This window comes from Cololabis saira, chromosome 15, assembly GCF_033807715.1.
Source record: "Cololabis saira isolate AMF1-May2022 chromosome 15, fColSai1.1, whole genome shotgun sequence".
NCBI lineage: Eukaryota > Metazoa > Chordata > Actinopteri > Beloniformes > Belonidae > Cololabis > Cololabis saira.
Genome location: NC_084601.1, coordinates 6,951,338 through 6,962,730, shown reverse-complemented (window position 1 = coordinate 6,962,730; position 11,393 = coordinate 6,951,338). Strand labels below are relative to the sequence as shown.

Sequence of the window (11,393 nt, the reverse complement as noted above, 5' to 3'; positions counted from 1 at the left end):
AGAATCACAAAGTAGCATTTCTCGTCAGGTAGCAAGGATTGGCAGAACACCGGCATATTAACAAAAACAACAAACTTTTATAATTAACATGAAGCTCTATAAGACCAACTTAAATTAATCAGTACAGAGCTTTCTACAGAGAAAAGTATTTCAAAGATGGCATGCAAATAGAAACTTTTTTTCTTTTACTGGCGGAAATGTACGGAGCCCTGGAGGTAGAAATGGGCTTCCATAATGTTGTGTTGCTGCTGCACAAAGATAATTTACCCACTGAGGGAGGAATAAACGACAATCTAATCTAATCTAATACATATTTATGTACAGCTCAGAATGTCTTGAATTGTGATGTACCAGTAGTTTACCCAAAATTTAGATTTAGTAATATATTCACTAGAGGAATGTATAAATTTTAACAATCTTCAGTAGGTAAATATACCTATGTAAATACTTCTGCCACCCAAACTTCAGCTGTTACGTTCTTTATGTGCACCATCTACACCTCACTTAATTAATTTCCCTTTGGGGATAAATTATTTTTTTATGAATTTAATTGAATCTCCAGGTCCAGTAGCCATTTATATGCATAGGTTACAGTCAGAAATGAAGACATTCAGGTCTCTTCCCCTGCTCTTTTGGCTCTTGGCCTCAAGAGTTTTGGTCTGTGGTGAAGGGTAAAGATCCCTTCCAGTCTCCCTCTCTTGACTATATTTATCTTAGTTTGTTTTTTTTTCTTTAAAAACGTACTTTTGAACATGTCTATCTGCATGGAAACTTACAATCAACTCTTGTATGAGCTCTTGGATGCATTTTATGAACACTGAAATCCATCTACAGTACAAGACAGGAGGTCTGATTATAATAAAAGGTTAATATAAGATTTTGCACTTAATTGAGCATCCATTATCATAATTATCATCTTATTTTATTATTACTGAGCTAATATTCTGTGGAAAACACTGTCATGTTTTATAGTTTACACCACTTCACCTTTAAAAACACAAAACCTTTACTCAATGAGTCAGGTAAAAAGAAACCAGTTATGCTAAACTGCTAAATTGCTGCCTTCATTCTAAATTACATATTGTAAACGATACAAAGATATATGAAATTAGGGGGGAAAAAAAGATAAAAGCCACACTGTTGGAAAGAAAACAGCAACATGTACATTTTATTTCAATTAAACCGTATTCTCACACGTTATTAGCCCCTTGTTCAAAACAGACAAAATGATTTGACTTCACCAATTCGGGTCAGATTTCATTGATGTTTTAAAACCGAAGTCTTCATTTGAGTCAGTAATTTTACCTTTTTCAATTCACACTATACATGGTACTTAAAAACAAAGAAATTTAGGAAGGCCCCAGAGCTCCACTCCAAACATTTAGAGAAAATCTGTGAAATGTTTACAACATAAGAACAGAGCTTAAATGGGCCAAAGAGGATGGAACATGAGAACACTGAACAACCAGCCAACTGAAACGACGGGACGTTACATTCAAAGCTCTGGCCAAACAAACACTAATCCATGAGTGACAGTGAAATGGCATTGAAAATTTAACATTTTGAGGAGAATCCCCCACAGACACTCAATCTTAAGACAAACATTTGTAATCTCAATAGTTACAATAATGAAGGGTTGAATTAAAAAATAAAATCAAAAAAGACAAATTATACAAACATCGGGAACATCACTAAAAATTCAGGATAAGACCACCATTCAGTAAATACTTTGCAGTTTTCCATATGCAGACCTGTGAGGCTCAAATGTTTATAAAAGCCTGTTTATAGCCACATAACGGCAAATAGAAACAAAGTACAAGCCAAACAAATACACACGGATGTCAAATTAAAAGGAAAAACCAACAAAGTGCTTTAAAAAAGATGGTTTGATATCACATATTAATAAATGTAAGTTTAAGTTGAAATGGCCGGAACTGCCGGCGTGTGTAATCATCCAGCACAGACTAAACAACATTTTTGGAATTTGTAAGTGTATATCTGTTGATCCGTTTGTTTCAAAGATGCAATGAAAGTGAAATCATGCAAACTACATCCTCTAAATAATTTCAAAAAGATGCCAAATAGGGATCTCCAGCATCTCTTATCTTGACTCCTGTGCAACATTAGAATATTTTGATGACTCAATGACATACATTTAAATCCAAATGAGAAAATGGGGAACAAACTTAATCTGTTTTTGAAATCATACATAAAGTTCCTAGTGTGTCTTATCTGACAAAACAGTAATATTAGAAGGGGTAAGCCCACGTGACTCTTGATTAATATAGCATTTGTCATAAAAATATCGAGTAAAAAGAATTATTAGACCAAAAAAAAAAAAAAAAAAACAGGAAAGAAATACTGCACTGATGTACACAAGCTTGGTATGGTTTAACCTGTTTTATCAACTATTGTTTACATTTTGTTTGTCCTTCAAACCGTTTAAACAACCATTTTACTAAAACTAAAGTCACATCACTACATTTGAACAGTAAATGAAAACTGGAACAATCAGTCTACAATAAGTACTTTCACAAGCCAGTCCTAGTAAACACTACCACTGCAGTACCTCTGCTCCATCTCATGACAGAATTAAAAGTAAAAAATAAAAAAAAGAAACAACAAAGAAGAAAAAAATAATCAAGTTAGTCAGAAAAACAGAGGACCTGCTGAATATGTGGCCAGGTCGTCTGACAAAAATGTTAAAAACATGTTAAGTAATAGACGAGAATGTATTCTATGTTTTAACAGCAATCACTACGTTGACTTTATTTGGTCTGGCCGGATTGTTCATCAAGCCTGGTCACTGATGTCGAAGCTTACATCCTGAACAATGACAGTTTCCTCTGTGTGATCTACTTTCATGGCCGCCACCTCTTCGCTACTTTCCAAGGCCACTTCACTTTCCATCCAGACGTTGGGCGAATCCCCTTCTGCTTCTGAATGGTTGGGAAACGGGCTGTCGACCTGCGCTTTAGCTCGGCCTTTGTTCTTGTTGGCCGAGCCTTTAGGGCGGCCTCTCTTCCGCGGGGTGGAATCTTCACTTCTGGCGCCGCCTGAGGTACTGCGCCTTTTTCTCTGTCCGTCGTTGTGCTCTGTGGATGGACTGGTTGTCAAACTCTTGCGTAGGTGAGCACCTTTCTTGGACTGGGTCTTGCGGGGCCGGCCGCGGCTTCTCGGGGGGGCCGTGTCTTCGCCCTCGGCAGGTTCCACGCGGGGGTATTTTCTAGGTCTTCCCAGCGGCTTCCACACTCTCGGCTTCTTCAGCTCATCAGGTGACGGCAGAGGGTATTTCCTGGGTCTTCCTCTTTTTGCTGGTTGTTGTCGTGGACGACCGGGCCTCCTCCCTCTCGCGGGGGCATCGGCTAATTTCCTAGGCCGCCCTACTTTACCACGCTTCTTGTTTGTAGAGCCTTTAGGCCGACCTCTCCCCCTCTTTGAGGGAGAGCCCCCCGTTTCCCGGCCAATACTTAGTCTTGGCCTTCCCCGTCCTCTCTTCGGCGTCTTTGAAATGCCGTTTGAAGTATCCTGTGTTGACTTCTTTGGCCTACCCCTCTTTCTTTTCTGGTATTTTCGACTTCCGGTGGCTTCTGGACTCCCTTCGCTACTACTTCCTTCTTGATCCAGCTTGGGTTTCTTATTTGGAGAGCCCTTCGGTCGACCTCTTTTCCGAGGTGATGAAGTACTGCCTTCCTCTTCTTCCCCACTCGTCAAACTTTCTGACTTGCGCTTTACTGACCCTTTTGGGCGCCCTCTTTTTGGTGTATCAACGCTGCCGTTGAGTATTTCTTCAGCTGCATCTTTCTCGACTGTCACAGATTTTTTTGGCCTTCCTCTTTTTTTAGAGGACTGTGTTGGAGAGGGACCTTCACTGCTGGTCTGTTTCTTCGGCCTTCCCCTGCCTCGAGGACTTTGCGCAGAGCTGCTTGCGTCTCCTGATCCCTGCTTTTCCGCAGCAGAGAGACTTGGGCGCCCTCTTCCTCTCCGGGGCTGCGGGGACTCACTGTTGGAATCAGGTGTCATGTTAAGGTCGCTCACAGAAACGTTCAGCTTCTTGGAACCTTTTGGCCTCCCTCTTCCCTTTTTGACTGGACTGTCGTTGGTCGTGTCTTCGCCGGTCTCCACCTCAGTGCTCACGGGATCATCTGCCGTGGCCATCATAAGCTCCTCTTCCATAACGCTTTCAGTTCGGACCTCCTTTATCAGCCTGGACCTGTATATTACCAAAAGAAGAGTAAAATTACTGTTTAATCAATAGGAAGCTATTTCAGCAGGCGCTGAATTCACTTGTTAGCCATGATTGTATGACTGGATCCTGCTAGTCCTGGTCATATATATCAGAAAATTAAATAATTACACATATCTGTGAGGTTATATTTTTTGAGATTTTGTGATGTCCAATTAAAGGTGGAACGCCATAGAAATATCTTTCATCTGTGGAGGATACAGCACTGTCAAAAACAAGGGTTATTACTTGGCTATATCAGAAAGAAATGACTGGTCATCTTTTCTGACAATCACCCCATTTCTGTGGCAGTTACGTACATATTGAATAAAGGCCACTAGAGCCGCAAAGAAATTGAGGGAAAAAAAACAAAAAAAAAAAATGTACCAGCTGATCTATAGATTTTTGTGCCATGTCACATTCACATCTTTTTTTTTTTTTTTTTTAAATGTGTTCACTCAATGTAAACTGTGGAGATGGTTGCAGTTGAGGATTAACAGCTGTTTGAATCGGCTTTGGCGTCAACAGGTAATGATTCAGACCTTTTCGGCACTAAAGTCATTCCTTTGCAGGGTAGATATATTTGCCTTTTTGCCAACAGGATACAGCAAAAGTTTAATGTACTTTTCTACACAACACACTCTCCTGTTGACTCATTTCCAATGCTCTGATTGAGCAGTGCTAACCAGCTGCGTACAAAGGCAGTTTGAGAAGCAACTGCTGGGGCCCGACTTGGATGGGGAGGCCCTAGGGACTGTTTTCAGACTCTACTTCATATTCTGCAAGTTGTTTACATTTGGGAAATGGCCCAAATGGTCCAGGGCATTTCACACATTCACAGAAAGAAAGAATAGAACTAACTGGATGGATGAATAAATGGATGGATGGATGAATAAATGGATGGATGGATCTGTAAAAGACATTTTAAAAGGTTCAGTGAAAAATAATTACCTAATAATTATTCAGTGTCACAAACTGCAAATTCCGTACTAAAAGAGTAACAGTAACAAAGAAATCCATTATTAATTACAAAAAGTACTAGTTTATTCTGAGGTAATTGAAATACATCTTTTTTTACTTTTATCTTAGACCTGATCTGATTAGATATATTTGTTTTGATGAAAATAAGATTTAAACTTTTGTCAATTTTTAAATTTGGATAGTCAACATTTCAATATTAGTCTTAGGGATTATGTATTTAGAACATATAGGGGAGTTATTCTCATTCCACATTTTTATAATTTATAGCAGGCTCAGAGCTGAGATCGTGCAGACGCTGCACTGGATTCCACAAGTATAGAAGATGGATGGATGTCAGGCACAGCATCCAAGTTAGTGCATCAGCTTGCACTTTGACCTTTATGCACCACTCCCTTCATGGAACAGGTTTTTCTTATTCATTTTTGGTGTATTGTTGTTTTTTATTTATATATATATATATATATATATATATATATATATATATATATATATATATATATCACATCACATGCAACTGAAGAAACCATTAAAAAACCTATAGCTGCTTAACAAATATAACATTAAGTACATCAACAACCTGGTTCAATTTCCTTTTTTAATTTTATAAGTACTCCAAACTATAATCTTTAGTGATGTTTACAATTCTATATCTCACTTATGGTATGAATTAAATGGCACTATTAGATAGGCATAAACAGAAACACATTTGTTGTTTATTATGTTGGTTAAGTTTTACTAAAATATTATTTAAAATGATGACGATTCTTCAATAATATACAGGACTGTCTCAGAAAATTAGAATATTGTGATTTTCTGTAATGCAATTAAAAAAAATTAAATGTCATACATTCTGGATTCATTACAAATCAACTGAAATATTGCAAACCTTTTATTATTTTAATATTGCTGATCATGGTTTACAGCTTAAGAAAACTCAAATATCCTATCTCAAAAAATTAGAATATTCTGGAAATCTTAATCTTAAACTGTATATAATAAATAAAAAATAAATAAATTTAAAAAAAAAATAATAAAAGGCTTGCAATATTTCAGTTGATTTGACTCAATCAAAATGAGAGAGAAAGCTGCTCCCAGACTCGTGAATGGCGGTGTCTATTTGCTGGAGCCGCAGCTGCGGTGGCGGGAAACTGCTCCGTCTGTGCAACAAACAGCGGCGCTGCCTGCAAACTACATGCATATTTTACACGCTAAAGCTTACTTGCTGACTGAAATATTTTTTATCTAATCCAGAGAAAACCTTAAAACACGCATTGCATCGTTACCTGCAACGGCAGAACTGTTTAAATTTATGTAGGACGTTAAATAATCGCTGTGTCTGTAGACCAGATTGTTTTCCAGGAAATAGTCTGCTTCAAACTCGACGGCGATTAACACGTTTCCGAGTGATGCAAATATAAAAAAACAAAGCAATCAAGATAATCTGTCTCTCACGCTAAAGTAACCTCGATTTTTGTATTCTTTTTCCATAAAATATTGATTCAATAGACGTACCGTAAAGTGAAAGTGTGCGTTTATTGTTGCTGTGATGTCTGTTCAAATTTGCGACCGCTTCCGGTCGTCCGCGAGTCCTCAGAGTCTCTGACGGAAACTTGGACGAGGCGTTTCAGTTCCGCCTGATGTTTCCGTTCAGGGAAAATGCATTTCTTTAAGCTTTTTTTTTTTTTTTTTTTTTTTCATTTGCAAATCTAAACCTCAATCTAAACATAATTTCAGTTCAGATACACTTACGATATTACGAGGAAAAAATAGACAAAAAAGTGTGAACATAAGTTTCATTACAAAATGTCTGGAACTTCCTTAAACATTTGCTAAAACAATACAGGACTGTCTCAGAAAATTAGAATATTGTGATTTTCTGTAATGCAATTAAAAAAAAAAAAAGTCATACATTCTGGATTCATTACAATTCAACTGAAATATTGCAAGTCTTTTATTATTTTAATATTGCTGATCATGACTTACAGTTTAAGAAAACTCAAATATCCTATCTAAAAATTTTTTAATATTCTGGGGATCTTAATCTTAAACTGTAAGCCATAATCAGCAATATTAAAATAATAAAAGGCTTGCAATATTTCAGTTGATTTGTAATAAATCCAGAATGTATGACATTTTTGTTTTTTTTTTTAAATTGCATTACAGAAAATAAAGAACTTTATCACAATATTCTAATTTTCTGAGACAGTCCTGTAATGCAGGGGTGTCAAATGTGCAACCCGTGGGTCGCATGCGGCCCGAGAGAAATTTTCATGCGGCCCGCGAGAAGTTTCCAACGCAAAAAAACGAAATGTTAATTTACTAAAAAGGAAAGCATAAATAATTGCCATGAATCGCAGCATATCCGATAATATATTTTTTTCCACAAATCCATCGTTATTCCACAAAGAGAGCATTTTTCAAATTTTTTTTAGTTTTCTAGAATGCATTTGCCAATTTTATTTCTTTGTAGACGGTTGTTTATTTTTATTAACTGACTACTATTCTATATTTTCGCAGGAAAAATATCACTGCTAAAAAGATGATAGAATATATTTATTCTGAGAATTTCAGTTTTGAATACAAGCAGTGACAAAGTAAAACGGTTAAAAGAGAAGTGCTGACTTTTTTGGCACACTGGCGTAAATATCCGCACCAATTTTTAAAAATAAGTACACTTAATTGTACTGGAAAAATCTCTAAATCACAAAGAAACACTCTCGGATGTAAACAGAGAGATTTTGCTTTTAATTAAATTTCCTATAAAAAAGCGAAATATAAAAAAAAAAACATACTTGTTTGTGAAATGATATTATCACTTTGTAAAATGATATTAAAAGTATCTTACATAATTTGAAAAAAAAACGAGAAATTTCAAGAAAATATCCTGAAGAAATATATTTTACATAATTAGAGTGTAAACAAAGTGAATATTTCCTTTAAAATTAACTAAACTGATATTGGATTAGATAATAATAATAAAAAAAAAAGAATAAAAAAAAAATAAAAATTCACACCGTTTGTGTTATTTTGAGCGTGCGAGAAAAAAATTGGTAAAATCCGGCCCGCCAAGCAAAATGAGTTTGACTCCCCTGCTGTAAAGTATTTAACTGCTTGAATGTAGTTAGTGTCGCCCTCTGTAGGCTGAACCCTCTAAGGTGGATCAGAAAGGGTTTAAAAGATGGCATATTTGATAGTGGTGGTTTTGATTTCTGTTTTTTTACCATTCTGTTATTGCCTAAAAAAATACAAATAAAAAGATTTATAAATATCAAAAAAAGAAAAAAGAAAAAAAAAAAAAGGTGGATCAGAAAGAAACTCAATCAAAATGAGAGAGAAACCTGCTCCCAGACTCGTGAATGGCGGTGTCTATTTGCTGGAGCCGCAGCTGCGGTGGCGGGAAACTGCTCCGTCTGTGCAACAAACAGCGGCGCTGCCTGCAAACTACATGCATATTTTACACGCTAAAGCTTACTTGCTGACTGAAATATTTTTTATCTAATCCAGAGAAAACCTTAAAAACACCCATTGCATCGTTACCTGCAACTGCAGAACTGTTTAAATGTATGTAGGACGTTAAAAAAAATCGCTGTCTGTAGACCAGATTGTTTTCCAGGAAATAGTCCGCTTCAAAATCGACGGCGATTAACACATTTCCGAGTGATGCAAATATAAAAAAACAAAGCAATCAAGATAATCTGTCTCTCACGCCAAAGTAACCTCGATTTTTGTATTCTTTTTCCATAAAATATTGATTCAATAGACGTACCGTAAAGTGAAAGTGTGCGTTTATTGTTGCTGTGATGGCTGTTCAAATTTGCGACCGCTTCCGGTCGTCCGCGAGTCCTCAGAGTCTCTGACGGAAACTTTGACGAGGCGTTTCAGTTCCGCCTGATGTTTCCGTTCAGGGAAAATGCATTTCTTTAAGCTTTTTTTTTTTTTTTTTCATTTGCAAATCTAAACCTCAATCTAAACATTATTTCAGTTCAGATACACTTACGAGATTACGAGGAAACAATAGGCAAAAAAGTGTGAACATAAATTTCATTACAAAATGTCTGGAACTTCCTTGAACATTTGCTAAAACAATACAGGACTGTCTCAGAAAATTAGAATATTGTGATTTTCTGTAATGCAATTAAAAAAACAAAAAATGTCATACATTCTGGATTCATTACATATTCAACTGAAATATTGCACGCCTTTTATTATTCTAATATTGCTGATCATGGCTTACAGTTTAAGAAAACTCAAATATCCTATCTCAAAAAATTTGAATATTCTGGGAATCTTAATCTTAAACTGTAAACCATAATCAGCAATATTAAAATAATAAAAGGCTTGCAATATTTCAGTTTATTTGTAATGAATCCAGAATGTATGACATTTTTGTTTTTTTAATTGCATTACAGAAAATAAAGAACTTTATCGCAATATTCTAATTTTCTGAGACAGTCCTGTAGATGGATGCAATGATTTTCCTCCAGAGATAGGGACGTTTTTGTACATGAAGTTTCTCAAAGCGGATTGGAAGATTTATGTTCTACATAGTAAAATCCCAGATACTTATGATGAATTATTCTATTTTATAAAAAAAGATTATAATAATGAAGCTGAATCGTGTTGGAGACGTAAACCCTCTTCTGGCAAATTTTATCATCTATAACCACTTTTTCACAACTGCAGTGGTATTTCTAGTGTTCATATGAGCTGTTTGTAGCACATATGTACAAGTTAATTTCAGTTCAAAGAAGATTTTATTTACATGGCTGTAAGAGAAAGTAATGCAATTAAAATATTTCTGGTACAATGTTAATGTTTCTCTTCTCCCTCAGTTCTCCAAAATCCTAGAAAAACGTTTCAATCAGAGATTAGGAAAATTCATAGACAAACACACAACAACATATTGACAACAGTCAATATGGATTCAGATCAAACCAGTCAACATTACTAGCCGTAACTGATCTCATTGAAGAAAAAAACATATACCACAGGCAGTAAGAAATTAGCTATAGGGGTTTTCATAGATCTAAAGAAAGTTTTTGATAAAATAAATCAATTAAAGTATCTAATGTATCAAAATGTGTGTTATTTGCTGACAACACAGGCATTCTGGTCTCTGGTGAAAGTTTACAACAACTTCTATCCATAATCCCCTTGGAAATCAGTGAACTAAAGAAATGGTTTGACAGCAACAAAGTATCACTAAATCTGAACTAAAATTATTTTTTTTGGGGAAAAATGCTCAAATTTAAGTATATTTGTAATATTTGATGACAAAATCAGTTGGAAACCTCACGTTAAACATTAACAGAACAAACTAGAAGCATCTTGACCCTGGCCAAAGCTGAACATAGTCTGAACAATACATCACTTCATATTCTCTGTAACTGGCTGATTCTGCCATAATCTACATACTATTCAGAGGTGTGGGGAATTAATTACAAAACCTCTTTACAACCACTGAGTATCCTACAGAAACGAGCCTTCAGAATCATCTGTAATGTCCGTTTTTACAAGCACAAAAACACTAAATATGAAGATCCGGTGGAATTTAAAATTGTTCAAATTATGTTCAAGGCAACTAATAAAGTCTTACCTGAGCACATATAGAAAATTGTTTTTGAAAGAGAAGGGGGATATAATTTAAGGGGTCATTTAAACTTAAGGATTCGTAGCATATGCACAATAAGAAAGAGCTTTTGTATTTCAATTCATGGTGTAAAACTATGGAAAAGTCAACATTTAATACAATTTAAAAGGAAATACAAGGAGATTATTTTCACAAGATACAAATATGTGGGTGGGTGAAAGTACAAATGTGTGTATGTAAATTGAGGTATGCTTATAATCTCATAATGAAATTACACTCATTTGGGAAAAAAGGAGATGGCTGGGATCTCAATGAAAGTCTTCTATGGCAGCTCCCGACAGATATATGGACAAGGTAAAAATCCTAACCTAATTTTATGATTGAAACTAGTATATTTATGCACAATAACGTCTGCAGCTTCACATGGCATGCTTTTTTGATATATTTGAGTAATATTAGCAAGCTACAACGTCTGTAAACATGAAGTAGGCCTACTCGTTTTGAGGACATCAGGTCTATCTTCACTGCAAACACGTAAATTCTTTCCAAGAACATTTGTCTTTATTTCTTGCCCAAATGTCCAATTTCTAGTCAAAT

The 11,393-nt window shown here is 35.6% G+C and overlaps 1 protein-coding gene across 4 annotated transcripts; it reads right to left on the bottom strand.

Moving 5' to 3' along the window:
• Positions 1-1,140: 1,140 nt before the first annotated feature.
• On the bottom strand, positions 1,141-9,055 carry LOC133461419 (chromosomal protein D1-like). Of its 4 annotated transcripts, none has more exons than XM_061742325.1 (2): positions 8,973-9,055; positions 1,141-4,213 (listed from the first exon to the last, which is right to left on the bottom strand). In XM_061742325.1, exon 2 carries the CDS (start codon positions 4,174-4,176, stop codon positions 2,794-2,796), a length of 1,383 nt encoding a protein of 460 aa, XP_061598309.1. In that variant the 5' UTR covers positions 4,177-4,213; positions 8,973-9,055; the 3' UTR covers positions 1,141-2,793. The 4 variants fall into 4 exon arrangements, with proteins under 4 accessions (XP_061598309.1, XP_061598310.1, XP_061598308.1 ...); XM_061742326.1 differs by lacking the exon at positions 8,973-9,055 and adding an exon at positions 8,744-8,891; XM_061742324.1 differs by lacking the exon at positions 8,973-9,055 and adding an exon at positions 6,719-6,807.
• Positions 9,056-11,393: the final 2,338 nt, after the last annotated feature.